This window comes from Acomys minous, assembly GCF_964271855.1.
Source record: "Acomys minous genome assembly, chromosome: 16".
Taxonomy (NCBI): Eukaryota; Metazoa; Chordata; class Mammalia; order Rodentia; family Muridae; genus Acomys; species Acomys minous.
The window spans coordinates 92953214-92975554 of NC_140498.1; the positions used below are offsets into that span (position 1 = coordinate 92953214).

At 49.6% G+C, this 22341-nt stretch overlaps 1 protein-coding gene across 3 annotated transcripts in view; it reads left to right on the plus strand.

Moving 5' to 3' along the window:
* Window positions 1-22341, plus strand: part of BICDL1 (BICD family like cargo adaptor 1) — a gene marked incomplete at its 5' end in the record, with an annotated part of 85735 nt that overhangs the window by 60446 nt on the left and 2948 nt on the right. Inside the window, 7 exons of one of the 3 annotated variants that reach the window (XR_014775480.1) lie at window positions 1677-1823; window positions 8153-8332; window positions 9238-9456; window positions 10727-10870; window positions 16821-16951; window positions 21079-21199; window positions 22077-22185. Coding sequence is in view for 2 of the 3 variants with exons in the window: in XM_084762185.1 (XP_084618311.1) it covers window positions 1677-1823; window positions 8153-8332; window positions 9238-9456; window positions 10727-10870; window positions 16821-16951; window positions 21079-21199 (942 nt within the window). The remainder of the gene's footprint in view (window positions 1-1676; window positions 1824-8152; window positions 8333-9237; window positions 9457-10726; window positions 10871-16820; window positions 16952-21078; window positions 21200-22076; window positions 22186-22341) is intronic. The other 2 variants (XM_084762185.1, XM_084762186.1) reach the window with 2 other exon arrangements.

Genomic DNA, 22341 nt, shown 5'->3' on the forward strand with positions numbered 1-22341 from the left:
TCTTGAAGTAAGTAGAGATTGCTCCAGTGGGGTCTGGCATGCCTGTCTGTGACCATTCGTGTGCATGACTTGCCATCCAACTGCCCTGCCAGGCACCCGCTCCTCAGGCTGCCTGCCTTCCTCTCTGCTCCACCTGCTCACTTTCTAGTACTCAGGAACAAGTTCCCCAGGATTTGCTTACAATTTTAGGGGATGTAGAGGATGAGTGAGGCCAAACCCTGGCTTCATCTGCTGTGAAATCATTCATTTTAAATAAGTAATTTCATACAATCTGGTAACTTAGTGTTTGTTAATGGCCAGTTATGAATCAGAATCCTATTACTTCATTCCTTTGCTGGAAATCTGGGAAGCAAAGATGACCCATGCGAAGGAGACTTGAAAAGTCAGAGGGCACTTAAAAGAAAGTGAACTAGAGTGAAAATTCCCTTGGCATGGGTAAGTTCACTTCAGTAAGAGGAATAGTGGGCCCATTCACCAAAGGGGCTTGCTCCTTTTGCTCTCTACCCAGGTGCACACTTGACAGACAGTATTTCTTTGTTTGGACAGATACATGATCTCTCTGGACAAAGGCCATATACCTCACTTCCCCAGGACAGTATCCTATCTGATTGATTGGTGTCCAGGGAGGATCTGTGCCCTGAGCAAAACTCTAATGCAGAGTAGGAACAGCCAAGAGGCAGAGGGAAAGGGAGAGCCCAGAAGGTCTAGGACCAGTCAAACACTCAGTCTCCCCTAGAAAAGTGCTGAGTTCAGCCCCCAGAACTTACTCAGGGAAGAGCCTTGAGACATTCCTCAGGTTGGGATAACCATTGAGATGTAAGAAGAATAAATTAATAATAATAAAAAAAAGACATTCCTCAGGCTAGACCACAGAGAAGCATCTCAACCATGGCAGGAGAATATTTACAAGCATGCAGGTGAATGAGAAACCATTACGGCAGGGGAACTAATAGATGGGAGGACCCGAGTCCTTCCCTTCCCCAAAGCCAGGACTACCCTGGGCATGGTGCTGCTGGCCTTGAGGAGCATTGGCTGAGCTTCCTCCCTGCAAACCTGGAAACAGAAAAGACTGGACACTGAAGAGAGCAGACAGACCATACAAGAGGTGCATGTGTCCATAGAGAGCTGGTTGCTTCTTTTCACAGATTATTTGAACAAGTTAACCATGAGGCCATTGTCTCATTCTTCCCAGGGCATGGGCTGATGTAAACACTCTACCTTCTGTACCCTGCTAGCATCTCATTAGCCAGGGCCCTGGGTCTGAGCCTTGGACAGTAGCACCAGGGGATTCAGCAGTGGGGTTGCAAGAACACAGCAACGCTTAGGGAACTTACTGGTGCTTGAGACTTGAGGAGTTGGCAGATGAGGTGCTGCTCTCCAGGCCTGGCTGAGGGCAGGCAAGGTGGGGCCTTCTCTGACTTATCTCTGGAATTTACAGAGCACTAACTATCCTTCTTCCACCTGGCAGCCCACATCCTGGCTTCCTCTGGGCGAGCTCCTACCCCTTCCCAGACAGCTTTCTAAAGGGAGGGCATTTCCCTTCAGCCCAGGATTACATGGCTCTTTTCTCCAAGATGGGCCCCAGAGGCACATGCCTTCATATTTAGGGCTAGTCCCTCCTCCTACACTCAGCCAGACAGAACTCCACACCATCCTGTGGTTCTCCATCTTTTCAGATCAAGATGCTGTCGGATCGGAAACGGGAGCTGGAGCATCGGCTCAGCGCCACCTTAGAGGAGAATGACCTGCTTCAGGGGACTGTGGAGGAGCTCCAGGACCGGGTGCTGGTCCTCGAAAGACAGGGCCACGACAAAGACCTGCAGGTACTGCGCAGAGGTGTCACGGCATAGAGCTGAGGCCAAACAGTGGGAGTGCTTAGCCAAAAAAGGAAAGGCCGTGATGCCAGCACCACCACTGGTGGCCAAGTAGGCGACCCTGAAATCTTCACATGGGTCTTATAATTCCCCAGGGAACCCTACCGTGCGGGTAGCTGGGTAATACCACTGTCCTCAGATCACCCCTCTATGTGCTCTGAGCCACTGGTCCCTGGTGTGGTGTCACAAGGTTCTCTCTGGGCTGTTGATGCTGGAGCACTCAGCCACGTGACCTCCTGACTAGCATCTGTGAAATCTGCTAGATCTCAAAGGGAGCCTGCCCATGGGTCTCTCTCCTTGGCCCCCAGTGCTCTGTGCTGCTGCTGTTGCCCAGCACAGGGATTTAGTTGGCTGGCACAGAGCAGAGAGCAAGAACCCTCCCACAGAACCCAGCAAGCGTACTCACCTCTGCCTGTTGCCAGAAAAGGCACAAGCAAGCCCCTTTGTGAGCCTAACTGCTCTATTTTTTAACTGCTTCTTAAAGGCAAACTGCTTCTTAGTCATGTTTGCCCTTGTTTGGGAATTGCCACTAAGCCTCAGATGAAAATACATACTCAGACTTGAAAGAAATAAACTCCAAAACAAAAAATAATCTCCTGGTCTCTCCAAGGTGCTTTGCTGGCCTGGGCTCGTTCTGGAGACTAAGGGAGAGCACTGTGTCCCTCTGGGTGTGGTGAGGAGAGTGCAGGGGGTATGTTGGTGTCATTTGTGGGGAAGTGGCTGGGCAGGTAATACTTGAATGCCAGGTGAGTCCCTACCCAAAGACCAGGCTGCAGAGCCCCACTGTGCTGGGAGGGAAGCTGCTGAGAGGTTCTGATGTGGGATGACAGTTTAACTGAAACTGGACATGGTGGTCCATGGCCTGTGATGCTCGTGAGTGGGAAGCTGAGACAGGAGGAATGCAAGTTCAGAGTTAGCCTGGCCTGTGTAACAAGTTGCAGGCCAGGCTAGGCTGTATAGAAATTGTCTCCAACAATAAAAGGAAGACCTTCTGGTCCGCAGTCCAGTAGCAAACAGTGCTCACCACTGCCTCTGTTCTCTCAGCTGCACCTGGGCAGTTTTCCTCTTTGAGGGACATTTGCCAAGTTCCCCCCCCCCCCATCTGTGATTTTTGTTCTTTCAACTAATAATGTTTCATATAGTAGGACCTCAACAGATGCTGAGTAGAAAATGGATCTGGGGTGTAGCTCTGTAGAAGAGGGCTTGGCCAGCGAGTATAGGCCCTAGACATGAAGGGGCCGGGGAAATGATGCTGCCTCTTTGTTTTGTTTTTTAAATAGATTTACTTTATTTATTATTATGTATACAGAGCACTGCCTGCATGTACACCTGCAGGCCAGAGAAGGACATCGATCACATTATAGATGGCTGTGAGGCACCATGTGGTTGCTGGGAATTGAACTCATAACCTCTGGAAGAGCAGTCAGTGCTCTTAACCTCTGAGCCATCTCTCCAGCCCTCGATGCTGCCTCTTTGAAATGGAGAGAAATGTGCTCATTTTTCAAGGTTGATGATGATAAACAACATGGAGTGCCGTAGGTCACTTCCTATTACATGGAGAGCTTCCACATACTTCTCAAAGGCCTACAGGAAACAAATCATTTACCCAAGGTAGATACCACATCCTTGATAGAGTGGACACTACGGCTGGTTTCCCTGTTGCTCGTGTGGCCTTGTGAGTCCACAGTGGATAGAGTGGACACTACGGCTGGTTTGCCTGTTTCTCGCACGCCCTTCTGAGTCCACATTGGACCAGCTTTTGGATCCCCGTGGAGTACTCTGTCTGACTAGAAATGGAGGGAAAGAGCCAGGACCAGTGAGGACCATCAGGTACTGCCTGGCATGGGTGGACTGTGTGGACTGTGGCCTCAGAAACCTGAGGACAGAGGAGGGGAAAGACGTCCAGCTGACCCAGGTAGCACTTGCACAGGCGTAACCCAGATTTGTAAAGTGTTGAGTCAGTGGCCTTGGAATGTGTTTAATCCCTTGATTTAAAATCCTCAGATAAGGGAGGGTAGGAGGCTGAGCAATAAAAGCAAAGACCTATATCAGCAGGGGAGCCCCTTTGATCCGCTTCACTGTGGGACAGTCCTGCTGTCAAAAACATTTTTACATTTATTTGTGTATGTGTTGTGTAGATATGCACATGCCACAGTGCATGTGGGGGGGGGGGGTGCATGTGCCACAGTGCACAGGTAGGGGTATCTATGTTATGGAGGTACTACATGTGGAGGGATGGGTGTGTGTTATGGAGGTGCACATGCCACAGTGCCTTGTGTGTGTTTATGTTTGTGTGTGTGTCTGTCTGTGTGTGTGTGTGAGAGAGAGAGAGACAGAGAGAGAGACAGAGAGATGGATGTATGTATGTAGATGCACATGCCGCAGTGCACATGTGGAGGTCAGAGAAGAATTTTTCTGAGTCAGTTCTCACCTTCCAGCGCGTGGATCTCTGGGGTCAAGCACAGGCCATCTGCAAGAACCTTCGCCTAAGAGCCATCTCTTCCACCCCAAACAGATGTTAAGCCACTGATTAAATTGAGCTGTGGTTTTTGTTTTAAGGCCTTATAATAGGGATTAAATTCACTGTGAACTCGCTTCATAACAACCATTTTGCTAAGCTGCTTTGGTTTGAGCCCGGGTCTAACTTTAGTCGTAGCTGCCTCAGAACTTGAGAGGTAGACCCAAGCTGGCCGTGGACTCCCCTCAGTCCTCCTGTCTTTGCCTCTCGGGTGCTGAAGTTACAGAGAGACACACGGCTAATCGTGGCTTTACTAAGCTGAGTAAGTATTTAGCTTTGATACTCAGTAAAGGGATTAGTTGCCCTCCTAAGGGCACTTAGAAGAGAGCAGGCCCTACTCACTGTGGGGTGAAGCACATGTTCTGGGTCCATATGCAGTTAAGCCAACCATGTGCCCTCAGCCCCACAGTGTCAAGAGAGAACAACGCCTCACTTCTAGTCTGTGAACTGAACTTACCACGCTGCACTAATAAAGGCATTTCCGTCATCCCTCTTTTATTGGTAGAAATATTGTCATCTTTCTTACATGAAAATACTATTTCTTTTTTCTTCTCTTCTGGTTTTTTTGAACCAGAACTCTGCGTAGCCCTGGCTGTCCTGGAGTTTGCTCTTGTAAACCAGGCTGGCCTGGAACTCAGAGATCTGTGTGTCCCTGCCTGCTCAAGTGCTAGGGTTAAAGGTGTGTGGCACCATGTCCATCTAGATGCTGTTTCTTACGTACAGGGTTCCTATAGTTACCAGGCTCTTCCATGGCTGGGCTGGGGTTTTTTGCATGTTCGTCCAAGTGGTGAGTCAGTCACTGAGCAGAGAGTGAGGCACCTCCTGGCCTTCTGTTCTCTTGCTGTTACAGTTAATTAAATACCTTGAGTGTGCATGAGTGATTGAACTAATTGTGTCCAGTGTGCAAGAGCGTGTATCTAACTGTAGAAACTTTTCCTGCTGAGATATATGTGGCATTTCCTAGAGAATAATTGTAAAACATTTTGCCACTTAATATGCTGCTTGTAATTTTGCCAAATGCTTCCGAGGAATGTCTGTTTTTCCCTATAACCCTGTTTTGTTTTGTTTTGTTTTGTCTTTCCTTCCAAGTTTTTCCAAAACTGGGGCTGGAGGAGTTCCCACTGTACCAGCAGGTGTTGCTGATCCAGGGACCAGGCGAGCAGCTTGCCAGTTCTTGTCATCCTGTCAGCAGCTGGGCTCTAACCCTTCCCAGTTAGGGCTCATTCAGGCCACTGGCCGGCCAGCCACTCCTGGCGGTGACAGGCTGAAAGCGAGGCTTAGCACCTAGAGGGCTGGTGATGTCTCTGTGAAGCCCTGGCTCCTTTAATGAGAACTAGAGCTCAAAGTTGCTGCCACCCACCCTGCAGCCTTTGGAATTACAGGAGACACAGTGGCTTAGTGCAAAGTGAATAAGATAGCACAGTCCACTCCTCAGTGCTGGGCATGATCCCTAGGCCTTGGGCCTTCAAGGCGGCACTCCAGCACCAAGCTGCGTTCCCAGCCCAACCCTGGCTGTGTTAAACTAATGCAGCCTGCATGCAGGAGATGCATGTGTACACCACCACGCCCAGCTGTTTGTTCTTTTTAATAAAGCAGAGGTGGCTTTGCTTTAGAAAGACCATTTTATAAAATGATAAATTTAAATTCCAGGAAGTTCTTCACCCACACTTAAGTCTAGGGAAATTGTGTGTGTGTGTGTGTATGTGTGTGTGTGTGTGTGTGTGTGTGTGTGTGTGTGTGTGTGTACACATGAAGTGTAGGCACCTGTATATGCATTGTGTACATGTGGATGCCTGACGTTGGTATTAGGAGTCTTCCCTTATTTATTATTATGTATGTGTGAGCGAGCGCATGTGCCATGGAACACGTACAGAGCTTAGAGGACAGCTTTCAGGACTGGGTTCTCTCCTCTCCCGCTGTGATTTATGGGAATCGAATACATGCCTGTCAGATTTGTATGGCATGCACTTTCATCTACCGAGCCAGACCCCACCACACCTTCTGCCTCATTTTTTTAGTAGTTCTTTTTAACTTGTATGTGTTTCAGTGTTGTGCCTTGCATGTGTGTCTATGTACCATGTGCACACAGTGCCTTCAGGGGCCAGAAGAGGGCATCAGATTCCGTGGATTAGGGGTTAAACAAGTTGTGAGCCACCCTGTGGGTGTGGGAGTCAACACTGGGTCCACTGGTAGAGGAGCCAGTGCTCTTAACCGCTGAGTCATCTCCCCAGCCCCCTCTATATATTGACGGACACAACATCTGTTACTGAACCTCTCATTTCATTGGAGCGTCCACTTGAGAATGGAGTTGCTAAATGAATGGAGAGTTAATGTTTAATTTCATATAAAAACTGCTAAGGAGGGCTGGCAAGATGACTCTTTTAAAAGCACTGACCCCATATGTGTGCCGTGGCAAGTGCATATCTGTATTCCTGCACACACATCATACACAACACACACAATAATAAGTCTTTAACTTAAAAAAAACAAAAAAGGAGACTGCTAGGTGCTTCAGTGAGTGTACACTTTCAGCTCCCATCATGAATGAAAATTTTGGCTGTTGACATCCTTACCAGACTCTGATGTTTTTTCCGTTATTGAAGCCACTGTGGTACCTCATCTCTGTGTGGGTGTTAGTCTTCTCCTTGGAAGCCTCAGCAGTGCAGCAGTGGTGATGCAGCAGCTGTGCCATTGCCCCACCCTAAAGCAAGAGGCCCTGAACCCCTCCCTCGTGGTACACTCAAAAGCCCTGCCAGAGCGGCCCAGGCATCGCCAGAGCTCACTGGCCAGCCAGTCTGCCCTAACCCACAAGCTCCCAAATCAGTGAGCCCTGTCTCAGAAACAGGTGTTCCCAAGGAAGGTCACCCAAGGTCACTAGATTTCAGAGGCTGAAGCAAGATTCCAAAGCTGAGGCCACCTTGAGTTACATAGAGAGGCTGTATCAGAAGAGGGGAAGGAGAGAAATTTAAGAATACTCAAATTCGAAGGCTCACAGAGAAACCCTGTCTCGAAAAACCAAAAAAAAAAAAAAAAAAAAAAAAACCTAAAAGAATACTCAAATTGGGAGGGAGAGAGAAATGGGAAGATACAAGGGATGGGCTAACAGTTGAGATGTAATATGAATAAATTAATTAAGTATTTTTAAAAAGAATACTCAAATTTGCCATATTTAAATTATCCATTACTTCATAATGCCATACCCACCCAAGATAATATATATCTCATTATATAGCCCTGGCTGTCCTGGGCCTCACTGTGTACAGCAGGCTGGCCTCTGCCTCCCAAGTGCCAGGATTATAGGCATGCACCACTATGCCCGGCTTAAAAAAAAATTTTTTTTTAAACCAAGATACAAACTAAGCATCTTAAACTTGCTTTGTTCATATCCCGAGATTTTTGTTTGAGTTTTGTTGTTGTTGTTGTTGCCGCTGTTAAAACAGTGACTCTTTTTAACCAAGCTGGCCCCAAATTCAGGATCCTCCTGCCTCCACTCCCAAGTATTTGGACTAGAGGTGAGTGCCACCACACCCTTGAATCTTCCGATCACTAGGTTCTTCCACTAGCTTTTTCCCTGAGATTATTGAAGGAGTGGCACTATTTGTTCTGCTGAGTTTCCCAGAGCTGGGTCTGGCTGACTGTATCCCCCGTACAACCTGACACATGTTTTTCCTGCCTGTGTTTCTTTGGGTTGGTGGGTCAGGTCCTGGGCACTGCCTGCTGTGAGGTGGATAAGCTGCAACCTTTGCTCTCTTCCCCACAGCTGCACCAAAGCCAGCTGGAGCTCCAGGAGGTACGCCTGTCCTACCGGCAGCTGCAGCTCAAAGTGGAAGAGCTCACAGAAGAGAGGAGCCTGCAGAGCTCTGCTGCCACCAGCACGTCCTTGCTGTCCGAGATTGAGCAGAGCATGGAGGCCGAGGAACTGGAGCAGGAAAGAGAGCAGGTACTGTTGCACTGTTGTCTAGCAGGAGAAGTAGGAGGGTAGGGAGAGCATCTTCCTCTTCAACCCTGTACGGCCATCTGCAAAGGGCCTATGGCCACAGGCTGGAACAGTGGCCACTTGCTTGATAGCCACCAAAGCCTAGAGCAGCACAGCCAGAGGAGTGGCCTGTCAGTCTCCCCTGGGCCTCCAGCACTTGCAGTCCATCCCTCTGTGCCCTTTGCTTCTGTATGCCTTCCATAATCACTTCCAACCAGTGCAGCACAAAGTACTGTGCTTGCAGATTAGTGGCCTAGTGGGGTGAGAGAATAGGGAGATAAGAATTGGTAGCAGCTGGTCACAGGCACGAGGAAGACCGAGGCAGAACAGTTAGGGCAGGCACACTCCAGATCATCCAGGGGTATGTAGTAATCTCAAAAAGAATTAATCCCAGCACTTGAAAGGCAGAGGCAGGCAGATCTCAGTGAGTTCGAGCCCAGCCTGCTCTATTGAGCAAGTTTTAGGACATCCAAGGCTACACAGAAACCCTGTCTTGGAAAAAAAATCCTCTTGAAAGTCTTAAGAAGATGTGCTTGGTCCAAATTAAGTATTATTTCTGAAGATACTTAAAAAGAAAAAAACCTAGCCGAGTGGTAGTGGCGCACGTCTTTAATCCCAGCACTTGGGAGGCAGAGGCAGGAGGATCTCTGTGAGTTCGAGGCCAGCCTGGTGATCTACAGAGAGAGTTCCAGGACAGCCAGAGCTGTTACACAGAGAAACCCTGTCTCGAAAAACCAAAAAAAGAAAAATGAAAAACCTGTGTTCCAAAAAACAGGATTTCTAGTATGGTATCTGTATTTTGGCTTTAAATACTGAGTAACTGAGTCCTCTCTAGAGTCTGTACTGATGAGTGCCACTTTGTGACACAGCTGAGACTGCAGCTCTGGGAGGCCTACTGCCAGGTTCGCTATCTCTGCTCACACCTTCGAGGGAACGACAGCGCAGACTCAGCCGTGTCCACAGATTCCTCCATGGATGAGTCCTCAGAAACCTCATCCGCTAAGGACGTACCCGCTGGCAGCCTGCGCACTGCCCTCAGTGATCTCAAGAGGCTGATCCAGAGCATCGTGGATGGCATGGAGCCCACGGTAAGGCCAGCTGCAGGGGCTGGACGGCAGAGGAAGCCTGCGCTGCAGCTCCCTCATCACTTGTTGCAGAATCCTGAGCCATTAGTTTGAGAGTATTGAGTACCAGTAACCAGGAAGTCTTCACTCCATGGTGCCCTTCCTGCGGATACCATGGCAGTGGCTCTCAACCTTCCTAACACTGCGACCCCGACTGTAAAATTATTTTTGTTGCTACTTCATAACAGTAATTTTACTACTGTTATGAATCGTAACGTAAATATTTTTGGAGATGGAGGTTTGCCAAAGCGGCTGTGACCCACAGGCTGAGAACCACTGTACCACAGCATAGTCCTTTTCTCCATATAGTTGTGCACAGGGCACTGGTGACCTTGAGTTGGAAGGTTTTGCTTAGAAACATTAAATAGAGAAACTGTATCTAGGTAAGACTCCCAAGTTGTTCTTTTGCATTGGTCCTGTGCTGGAAGGAGAGGATGGCGCCCAGCTTAGATTCCAGCACTCTGCAGGCAGAGGCAGGCAGATGATCTCTGTGACTTTAAAGCCAGCCTGGTCGACATAGTGAGTTCTAAGACAGCCAGAGCTACATAGTAAGACCTTGTCTCAAACAAACAAACAAAAAACCAGGCATGGTGGCACAGACCTTTAATCCCAGCACTTGGGAGGTGGATATCTGTGAATTTAAGTCTAGCCTGGTCTACAAAGTAAGTTCCCAGACAGCCAGGGCTACACACAGAGAAACTCTGTCTTGAAACAAACAAGCAAACAAAAAACCCCAAAACTTAAGGCTTCTTCCCAGGAAATTATCAGCAGAGGAGGTTAAGGTGAATAGGGCTCTAAGAATCCCCATGAGGCCTCGTGGGGCATCCCGAGTAGACAGCAGCACCATGGTGGGTTTCTCCCTGAACTCCCTCCCCTGCCCCCCACAGAGCAGCTGTGTCGCTGTTGCATTAGAGGCTGTGAGATAAAGGACAGGTGTTCCTGGCTGGGTTGATGTGGAGAGTAGATGGGAGGAGGCGGTCAAGCCATGGTGGGGTAAGGGGGCTGTGAGTGGTGTGTGCCATTCCTGAGGTAAGAATGAGCTTTCATAGGGTACAGTTAAACATGGGAATCTCTCTCCCTAACCCTTGTGCCCCCTACTTGTCTCATCCGCTCCATCCTTTCATTCCTCCTCATCTTCTTCCTCCTGTCTCTGTATTGTATCTGCCTCCGTTCCTCTCCCCACTAACCGTGGCTCACTCTTCCTACCTACTACCGGCTTACCTCTTTCTGTCAGGCCGCGCGGAGAATGGATGACGAGTCCTTAGAAGAACAAATAAGGCAGACCAGTGAGGACTCAAGAGCCCTGAGGGAGCTCATGGAGGGAGAGAGGGGTAAACTGAGGCAGAGCCTAGAAGAGCTGCAGCAACTCCACAGTCAGGTGAGCACCCCCGTTTCACAGTACAGAGAGCGTGTCTAGGTCCCTTACGCACTCCCACTTCTGTGAGATGCAGCTGCCCTCCATCATATTCTCAGGGGACTGTGACCCAAAGTTGAGGAATTGGTATCTTCATCTTCATTGTGCCCAAATGAGATTAGCAAGGACAAGAATGGCTGGTTCTGTCTCTGTTTTCTGAGTAGTGTATCCACAGAGCTAGAAGTTGGCAGACAGGTGGGTGCTGACCACTGAAAGCCACAGCTCCCAGGCAGAGAGTTGTCAAGTCAAGCGCACTTGGTCTTGCTGGGTGTTAGCTTGGTCACCTCTGGGAGCATGTTTTCCACTCATGGGAAGTCACCGTCGCCCTTACTGTTTTCCTCCTTGTTCAATCACGACTCCATCTCTCTTGTGACACTAAAGGACATTGATATTCTGATCTAAGAAATGCGGAAGGACTTAGACCTCCACCCAGAGAGAAGCTTCTGAGATCTGTCCTGGGCCAAGTTTCCTCTGAACCAGCCTTGTGTGCATGAGTGACAACTTGGGAGCACTTGCAAGCAGTCCCACTTACCTCCCCGTCCTGGGCCACAGCTCCCATCCCTTCCATAGGGGTTGACACCCAGCTTTCACCTTGGGAAAGATTTCTTTCACTTAAGATACCTACATTATAAGGTCCCATCTCTCTCTTACTGTCCTCTTGGAAAACGATGGAGAGGCCCACGTACAGCCTCACCACTCTTCCCGGGAGAGCCAGAGCACAAGCGTGGAAGATCACAGCTGTGGCTTGCTTCTGGCCAGATCCTGAGGAGTGGGGTAGGCAGCTCAGACTTCAGGACGGGTCTTCTTAAGGGAAGAAATAAATACTAGAGAGAGTGGAATCGGGAAGTTCTCTGGATGGGTGCTGGTCGGTGCTGGAGAGCTTGACTAGCAGCTGCAAGGCCCTGGCTCAGTCTCCAGCACGCCCAGCAGGAAAGAAGGTTGTTAGTAGGTCTTTGGGGTTGGTGGCATGTGCATGTAGTTATGGTGCTTATGAGGTGAAGGCAGGGGCATTAGGAGTTCGCGGCCATCCTTAGGTACATAACAGTTCATGGCCGGCCTGGCTTCTTGACACCTATCTCAAATAAACTAAGAGGGGAAAATGTTCTTTAGATTGAATTTTGTATTAGTTGGTAGATTGGTTTGGAAATGGAATATCGCCGTGTTGCATTTAACAATATTGAACTCTGGCAAGATCCTGCCTCGGCCTCCCAAGCATATTTCAGTGTCCTAACTCACCTATTTAAAATAAATGCTCCCTTATTAGTGTTTGATAGGTTTTGTTTTGCTTGTTTTGTTTACTTTGGGATTTTTGCTTATCAGAGTTAAAAACTAAAAATCTCCCCTGAGGACATTATTTTATTGAGAAACACACATAAGTATAGGCTGCTCACAGTTTGGTGTGGCCTCAGATGTAGATAGCTAGGCCTCTGAGCATGCCTTTACTCTACAAAGTGAGTTCCAGGACAGCTAGGGCTGTCACTCAGTAAACCTCTGTCTCAAAAAAGGCACAACAAACAAAAAGTTTAGTTAATAACTGGTTTAGGCCAGTTCCTGTGAGCTCCCTCTCTGAGAGTTCCCTAGACCCCATTCATGTCCCACGTGGAGTATAGACTTGGACTTTCTTTTTCCAGAATATTCAAAGAAGCCCCTCGACTACACCTGCATGCACTCATGTGACACCCAAGGTAGGGTTTGAAGTTCAGACTTAGTCCAGGGTGACTATAACCATAGCAGCCAGCACTGGGGACTTTGACAGTCTTCATGCAAGGTGGGCTCAGCATGCACCCTAGGACCACTGAGCCTAGACCTAAGCACATGTGGCAGCTGTGTGGAACACCTGCACTCTAGCGTCTCTAGCAGTATTGGGAAGGCAGTTGGAACCATCCCTGTGCTCTTTGATGGTAGGGTGCAGACAAGGCTAGCCAGCACTGAGGTTCCAGGAACAGCTAGGCCAAAGATTGAGCCTCATCCAACCAACGGTCTGGTCTCTAAGGCCATTGCTTTCCCTCATGGGAGCATTCGTTACTACCCCTGAAAACTCGGCTGGAAGTCCGTGTGGGCGTGCTACAAGCTGCACCCTCAGAAACTAACCGGACTTTAAGTAAAAGAGTGCAAACCATTTAACTGCTGATTATCTGTTTGAGGCATAATCTGTAACCAGCATGAAGACTTACTTGTCACTTGCCACCTATATGTGCTCTGTTCTTAGCATTCTCCTTAGCACTGATGGACACAGAGCAGCCACCAGCAGATGGACTGGGTCTGCAGGATTAACTGCAGAATACAAAGGACAGGCACCCAGGAGCTGGAGAGAAGGCTCAGCAGTTCAGAGCACTTGTTGCTCCTGCAGTGGACCCAGGTTCAGTTTGCAGCACCAAATGGTGACTCACAACCATCCATAACTCCAGCTCCAGGGACCTGACACTCTGTCGTGATCTCCATCCGACACTTGGTACACACATGGTGCACATACATACATGTAGGCAAAACACTCGTTCATATAAACTATATAAATAAATCTAAACATTTCAAAGAAAAGCAAGCATCCATGAGATTCCCTGCCCCTGCTTAGGTTAGTAGCCTAGGCATTAGGAGCAGCTGGACAGCCTTTTTTGTGAATGTTTCACCAAGGTATTCAGGGGAGCGTGAGCTCAGGCAGGTGCTCGGGGCTTTCATAAACGGTCTGTCATTGAGGGGGAAGCCAAGGCAGGAACTGAAGCAGAGGCCACGGAGGGGCTGCTCACTGTGCTCCCCTGGCTTACTCAGCCTGCTTTCTTACAGAACCCAGGACCACTTGTACAAGCACTGTTGTTCACAATGGACTCTGGGTCCTTGATTAATGGTTATTTATCAAAAAAAAATGCCCCCATAGACGTGCCTACAGGCCAAGCTGATTATGGCGTTTTCTCAGTTGAGGATCTTTCCCTCTTCTCAGATAATTGACAAAAACTAACCAATACCCCACTTGGTATGCTGTGTGTATCCTCCTGATCACTGCCATCTCAGTCCTACCTTTTTTCGCAGCTGGCTTTGCATATTACTTTCTCATTTGTCTGCTTCCCAGCCCAGCCACCTTCATATGGTGACAGTTTTCCTGTAGTGCGGCGTAGAAGCAGGGTACCTCCTGTGAGCTACAGTCAGCTTCCGTATCAAGACATAGAAGTCAAGTCCTGGCCGCTGTGTGTTTCTGCATTCTGCCAAGCTCCTTCGCCTTGCTCTTTCTGACCTCCTCTGCACTAGCAGAAGTGAGCACAAGTGGCGATCACAGGGTGGTCCTCTCCAGCTTGCCCTCAGTCTGGAGGCCCCTCCCTCCTGCCTGCTCAGGCCTCAGCCCTGCTCATCCTTCCTGGAGCACCCTCTGGCCCGCCTTACTGTGCTGCTTACATTCCCACCTTGTCTTCCAGTCAGGCAGATAATAGCCCATAATGATCAGCACGAGTCAGCACTCAGCCTTTTCTCCTCAAGCTCCTAACACAGGCCGCTGGACAAAGTGGCTAGCACTGAGACCAACCTGTTAGGTGAAGGGAAGAGCAGGATCCCTTCTGGGTGGGCTTTTTAATGCTGTTGAATTTTGAGGCCTCTGTTTTTAGGAGAAGGTAGATGATGGGCTGCAGCCTAAGTATAGACAGGCCACTCCCACTTTCATGACAGCCATCAGACCCAGCCTTACTGAAGAGTGGGAGGAGCCCAGACCCACAGTCAGAGCTGTAGTGGGCCCTGGAGCCTCATGTTTGGGGGTTGGGCAGGGAGAAACATGCCCCCGGCCCTCTGTAGCCCTCCTAAGCAGCTGGCCTTAGCCTCTAGCTTCTTCAGGTTTCTAGAGCACAGCAGGAAGCTTTTCTGGAGGTTTGTTTGGCACATGTTGTGTGTCGGTTGCTCCTGCCCAGTACCATGCCCAGCATGTGGCTTCTCCTGTCTGCCCTGCTCAGCTGTCCTGAAGCCACACACCACACTCCTTTGATCTGAAGATGTTTGTCTTGGCCACGTGCTTTCTAGGTCTTGGGTCAGGCAAGCAGCTGCCAAAACTGCTGGTACCTGGGGTAAGGCTAAAGCTCTCCCCAGTCCCCTCTGTCTTGGAGCTAGATGCACATGCCAACCAGAGCCTTTGCAGACTCTAAACTGCACTTTCCCAAAGCTTAGAACCCTTCTGCGCCACACTGTTAGCACTGAGAAAGCTGTAGCCTTCACAGTCAGTACAGAGCATCAGGCCCAGGCCTGTACGTTCCTTATCAGGCTCTTAAAAATGCAAAGTTTGAGGTTAGGAGTCATGGCTTAGCAGTTAAGAATGCTGGCTGCTATTCCAGAGGAACAGGGCTTGGTCCCCACCACCCGCATGGTGCTTGTAACTGTAACTCCAGTTCCAGGGGTCCAGCAGTCCTCTGGCCTTACTTAGCGGGCGGCAGGCATGTGCCTGGTTCACAGACGTATTATGCCAGGCAAACACCCACCACACACATAAAAACCTCCTGTCTTTCCACCTCATCATTGGATGCCTTCTGACCCCTGCTAAGTAGCCGCTGGCTCTGCCTGGGGGCTTGATCTTCGCTCCAGTCCTGCAGTCAAGGTGGCAGCCGTCCTTCGTGAGGGAGCAGATGTGTGTGGATGGGTCCTCCCTTGGGAAAAGGTCTGTGTGTGCTTACCGTGAGGGTGTGGCTGGGAATCCCTGTCCATGTCTGAGCCTATCAGTCCTCATTGCCTAACACACTTAACTGAAATCCCTGTTAGACTGGTCACACGCAACAGACATGAGTGCACAGGCACTAAATCTGATACAAGAGCAACTGCATAACTCAGGTCCCAAACATGGAGGAGAGGCCATGGGCAGCCATTAGCAGAAGCAGTGTGCCGTCTGGTAAACAGTCTCCACGCAAGTGCAGCTTTGCTTCTCCACCCAGCCGGGGGGTGGGGTGAATAAGCTGGCAACTCTAGGTCACGTACCAGGACTGCAAAGGGAAGGAGATGCCTTCCTCATCTGGCTTTCCCAGTGGGAGGTCGTGCCCTGTGTCCCATCAGGATATACAGTCAGGAATGTCCCCAAAGAGTAATGGTTTGGATTTGCGACCGCCTCACGTCAGCTGTTCTGTACACAAGTTTTTTATGAGTAAGTGCAACGACATGCTCCCAGAGATGGCCGTGCGTGTGAGTGGCCGTGCGTGTGAGTGAGGCCCTGCACTGTGTCACTCACACAGCCACAGAGCAGCTCTGCATTGCCAAGTGATAACTCCCGGGTTGGTCGTGAGGCCTGAGCAGGTGCCATTCACTGAGGCAGGGACCACAGGAAAGATAACAGGATCAAAGTGACAGAGCGATCACAGGTGTTGACGGTCCATGTGGCTCTGATCTGTGGATCTTAATGGTTAGATGCAGCTGTGCCAGAATTTGAGACCCTGCTTCCAAGTGTTCCAAGAGCCCTGGTGCCTGTGTGATCTCTCAGTATCTGCCTGGGGGTGCCTCCCAGCCAAAGCAGATGTGGTAGCGGAGAGCACAGGAGGTCTGGATCCATAGCTGCCACCAGCTCAGCCTCCCTAGGGTCCCTAGCCACTGAGCTGGAACCAGCAAAGGGGGCATCAGAATAGAGCAGCAACAGGGCTCTATCAGCCATCTTCCATACATGCCCCTGGAGCCTATGGATGTTAAAGATTTATTTTATTCCTACAGCCCACTGTGAACTGAGGCGGGGGGGCACAAAGCGTTCTTTCTGCTGAGCCCTTTCTCTAGCTCCTCAAAACTGAGGTAGAGGTCAGAGGATAACGTCCATTTTTACTTGGGTTCCAGAGCCCACATTTAAGTTGTCAGGCTTACACACGAGCCCTTGACCTGCTGAGCCCTCCTGCTGGCCTCTGGGTGCCTTTTCCCTGTGGAGAGAGCACCTGGCAGCAGTGTCAGCACAGACTTTTCTTCCATCTGATGCTAGGTGACGCTGCTGAGTGTGGAGATGACTGCACTGAAGGAAGAGAGGGACCGACTCAGAGTGACATCTGAGGACAAGGAGCCCAAGGAGCAGCTTCAGAAGGCTATCAGGGACCGGGATGAGGCCATCGCAAAGTGAGTGACACAAATTGGAAACTTTTTTGGAGTGTGTATTCTGTGGTGTGTGTGTGGTGAATGCATCACCATGTGCCCCTGTTGCCATCCCCTGTAGCACAAACAGCCACACCCAGCTATGCTGGGATCCAGACTTAGTCTTCATGCTGTGTGGCAGGTGCTCTTCCCACTGAACCATCTCTCCAGCCTCTACTTTATTTCCTCCTCATAAAACTGAGGTATTTGCTTATTGTTAAAAATCTGGCCAGGCGGTGGTGGCGCACGCCTTTCATCCCAGCACTGGGGAGGCAGAGGCAGGTGAATCGCTGTGAGTTTGAGGCTAGCCTGGTCTACAAAGTGAGTCCAGGAGAGCCAAGTCTACACAAAGAAACCCTGTCTCGGGAAAAAAAAAACCAGAAATCTGGTGCCAAGATGGGCGTTTATTCCCAGCACTTGGGAGGCAGAGGCAGGTGGATCTCTGAGTTCATGGCCAGCCTGGTCTACAAAAGTGAGTCCAGGTTAGCCAGGACTGTTACACAGAGAAACCCTATCTCAAAAAAAAAAAAAGTCTGGTCCCAGTCAGGTGTAGTAGTGCATGCCTTTAATCCCAGCACTCAGTAAGCGGGGGCAAGCGGATCTCTGTGAGTTCAAGTCTAGCCTGGTCTACAAAGCGAGTTCCAGGACAGCCAGGGTTGTCTGGAAAGAAGGATGGATAGAAGGTAGAAAACTGTGTGATAACCCCGCCATAGTGTCATACACTTGTAATTCACAACTCAGGAAGTATAAACAGAAGGTTCTCCAGTGTAAGCCAGCCTGTACCACAGAGTGAGTCCAAGGCCAAGGTCGGGCCTACCCACTTCACTTGGCCCCAGGTAGACACTGCTAGTGAGGCTTGTGACTTGTTGCCAGGTTTTCTCTGGGTGTGTTGGTATATTTGTAATATATCTGGTTGCATAGTTGAGATTTTGTTTTCTTTATAAACATCAGATGCCGCTATGCATGGCTGTGTATTTCCCACTTACAGTTTAGCTTCCCACTGTCGGCATGTGCATCTGCACCTTTTTGTTATTTTTAGTTTTTTAATTTATTATGTACATTCTCAAGTATACACAAAAAATAGAAATGTAGCAGGAGCCCTCATCGACCCACCCATCAGCGTCAGCACGGATCGTGTAGCTGGGTTCTTACCTCAGATCACATCCAGAGGCGACTGCAGTCTGTCCTCTCTGTGGCTCCTTCACTGCATCCCTAACCAGCACAGTGTAGAGTGGGTGGTTGGTTTGGTTTTGTGGTATCTTTAATGCTGAGGAGCTCAACTGTGCTAGGCAAGAGCTTTGCCAGTAAACTACACTCCACTGTCCAGTCAGTGTCCTTAGCCCCACCCCAACTAGTGGCATACTAGTTATTCCGTAAATGTCATTTTAGTTGTTTAGAGTCTGGCTTTGAAGCCCACATATTCATCTGACTGACCCATTCTGAAAGCCTGTAATATTCCTCTTCCTTTCCCTCTTAAGGTTGGTGAGGACTAAGGATCTTTGTTTTGTACTTTTTCATAGCATTCACAATTTCCACTGTTCCATTTATTTTCAATAAGCCAGGTCATTTTCTCAAATATTATTTTCAGTTTTGGTTTGGTTTTTGGGTTTTTTTTTTTAAATAGAAAATAATTGTGTAATTATTTCTCCGCATTCAGCAATTTGGAAATACAGAGAAGCAAAGGGATATTTTTCCATAGCCCCTGTTTTGCTAGTTGGTTGGTTGATTTTGCTATGCAGCAGCTAAGGCTGGCTTCTAACTTGAAATTACTCCCTGGTCTCAGCCTCAAGCACTGAGATTAGAGGTGTGCACCACCACACCTAACTGGCCCTAACAAAAGTTCATAGGGCCCTCAGTCACTCATTCCCTTTCACTGAGGAGATAAAAGTTTGGGGGGGGGGGGAATGTGTTTGCTCTCAGCGGGCTTCAAACATGTAAAAGGGATGCCTGACTCGCTGTCTTACAGAGAGTCCTGCCTGCATAATGGAAAGCAAAGCTCTTAAATCCCAAACTTAGAGGGCAAGGAACATGCTTTCCCACCATACTCACTAGCGCCACCTTCAGGCCTGCTCACCCCTTGCTGCTTGTCTGAGGAAAGCTGGTCTAAGTAGATGTGCCTGGTGCCACAGTTCTCATGGTCTGACCTTCCTGCTTTTCTTACATTCTGCCTTTTGCTGTTATCATCGTCCTCTTACCATTTTACCTTTGGGTCTGCTTTTTTTCTCTGATCAGACCTCACATTGGGTTGTCTGTTACTCTAGTTTATTTTCTGGGATTCAGGCTCTCACACTTGTCCATGTGTGCCCAGGGTTCGCAGTACACTTAGCATGTGCTTTAATAACAGTGGCAGAGAAGCGGACTTTGACTCAGGTTTACGGCGCCTGAACACACTATAATCACCCAAAGGTCTCTCCAGAACAGTTCAGGCCGAATGGCTGGGGTGGGGGTCACTTCTTTCCCAGGTTACTTTAATATATGTTCAAGGGAGACGCCTAGGCTGGGCTGTCTATCACAATAGGAAAGCCGTTAGCAATTTTATCACCTTATAATTGAAAAGCACCTGCTAAGAACAGACATTACCTCTGAATCACACCAATGTGGATACCACAAATTAATCTAGAATTAGCAATCTGCCTTACCAAAAAAAAAAAAATTATATATATATATCTTCATTTATATAAGGAATTTTCCCGGATATTGGAAATACTCATTTTTTAAAGAATATTAATGTTTTGATAAGCGATTTGTGTGGCCATGCCTTCTGGGTCTCGGTTCCTTTTGAAGATTCTCCTTTCCCTTGGCACTGCAGCTCTGGCGCTCTGCGGAGGCCCTTGGCCCGGGCGTTAGTCAGCACATTCCTGTAGCTCTGGGCTGCTCGTTGCGCCATCTGCCGGCAGACACAAGGCCCCTTCCGAGGCTGGAGCAGCTGGTGGGGGGAGCGAAGGGGGCCGCTTAGGGTTTGGGAACTGTCAGGCAAATCGCGTCCATGGCAACCGCTACCACGAGGATTTCCACTGTTCTCTAACAGCCAATGGCAGCAGGGCATGACGGAAGCAACCTGCAGCATCTGAGCCTTGTCCATTGGATAGGCTTGGTCCTATCCCTGTGGCCTGCAGCCGCAGTGGGCGGGGCCAGGATGAGTCCAGAGTTGTCTGGAGCTGCCTCCAGGGCAAAGTGGCGGGTGGATGCGCCACTCTGGGGCTGGCTGGGACGCTGGGTAGGTGACTAATTGCTGGGTAGAGGAGGGCGAGGCAGGCAGGAAGAAAATGAGACTCACCTACTCCTTCCGGCTTTGCTCGGTTAGTGTGGTGTTCCGGGGCCAGAGCTGTGACCTCTACGGGCCAGTCCTGCGGCTCTCCACGAGTCTGGTGCAGGATGCTTTTAGGCAGCGGCTCTTGCTTTTGCAAAGGCAGCTCAGTTAACTGCACCCTTCTTTCATACCCACCCGAACCGGTCTGCTTTTGCACCTACAGCTATAATGTAATGTTGTAGAGGTGAGCAAAATAGTATCCAGAAAATACTGACGCGTGTAGGGAGTTAGCGTCAGTGGCCTCACCAGACACAACCCAGTGTGTTTTGGTGTCTTGTGTGTCAACACACTGGCAGTTTCGTTTCACATAGCTCGACTTTTTCCGCCTCATGGTAAATTTTTCAGAGAACATCTGTATCTGGGTTTTTACTCCGCCCATGTTATATTGTCTCCTTTTTATTTTTAAACAGTTGATTGGATACTAGAGTTGCTAAACTGTGGTCACCATTATGTGGCTTCCTTGGAACATCTTTATCTTATGGACAGTTCCTTTAAAGGAGTCCAAAGATTCCTGCTCCCCGCAGCAGGAGGAGGTCTCCACCCTGCAGTGCGCATAGCCTTGTGGGAAGGGCCAGCAAGCAGCTCCTTTGTCAAGAGGCCTTTGATCCTGAGCTCTGATCTCCACAGAAAAGTCCTTTTACCCACTCCCTTATCCAGCTTGGTTAGGAAGTGTGCTGAAGTCCTTCCAAGTGGCGTGGTTACAGTGACCCCGTGCTGTGGGATCAGCCTCCTTCCCCACCCTTACACTCAGGGGTCCCTCAGGCACAGGATACCCTGCTCATTGTGGCTCATCCCTTTGCAGGAAGAACGCTGTAGAGTTGGAACTCGCCAAGTGCAAGATGGACATGATGTCTCTTAACAGCCAGCTGCTGGATGCCATACAGCAGAAACTGAGCCTCTCACAGCAGCTTGAGGCTTGGCAGGTAAACAAGAGCCAGAGGCCCAGATCGGGGAGCACCATGAAGCATCTCTGAACCAGCGTGTAGGAGAGTTATGACGAAGCCGGGCGTGGTGGCGCAGGCCTTTAATCCCAGCACTTGGGAGGCAGAGGCAGGCGGATCTCTATGAGTTCGAGGCCAGCCTGGTCTACAAAGTGAGTCCAGACAGCCAAGGCTACACAGAGAAACCCTGTCTCCAAAACAAAACAAAAAAGAGTTTTGATGAGAGTCCCATGAGGCCCTTGGTCATAGTCCCCAGGGAAGAATGCCTTAGAGACATGAGAATGCCATCAGACAGAAAGCCCGGTGGCCTGTGTTCGGGATGTGCTGTCACCAATCGTAGCCTGGGCCCTCCGTCAGCTGCTCATTCTGTTTGTTTTAAAGCAATGCTGGGGCTCCATGTGACCGATTGAAACTCAGATCTGGGTTCAAATCAGCAGTCCTCCCGTAGTTGCTGCCCTTCCTTTCTCAAAGGTCTGTGGCTTCCTTTTTCCACGGGCGCTGTTCCTGGAGGAAATGAGTCAGGGTGTCTGCCTCTAGGACCACCGTTTTCAGGGTCTCTTGACTCCATACTGCCCCAGGGTTGTGGCTCCTGAGTGAGGTTGGGGTAGGCTGACATCAAGAGTGTGGGCCTCGTGGTTAGCAGTTCTCAGCTGCTAGATTTGGAAAGTCGTCTGTGACTTAGTGAGGTGAACCCCACAATGCAGATAGAACAGCAGTGACCACTACACTGTGGCCCTGTGGGGCTGGCAACCACAGTCTTGGCTGATCTGTCAGGTCACTGGCTCCCTGGCTCCAACCAGCAGCCGGATAGCCAGAACCGTGGCTTACAAAGCTGTTCTCTCTTCTCTCCCAACTACAGTTTGCTTCCTCAGGGCTTTTTACTATCTGGCTCCTCTGGTTTCTGATCTAGTGGCCTTTCTCAGTTCCTGTACCCACAGCTTTAGTTGTACACCCCTCCTGCCTTTGAGGTGAGCCTGAGCCTCATGTCTATCCACGTTCCCGTCATCTGCCCTGCATCTGCCATGTCCCCATGGCCCACTGTGTCGTGTGTGCGGAGCCTGGCCTCCTCTCTGTGCAGTGTGATGTGCCATCAAGCCCCAGCCTCCATTCTCCCATCCCTGCTA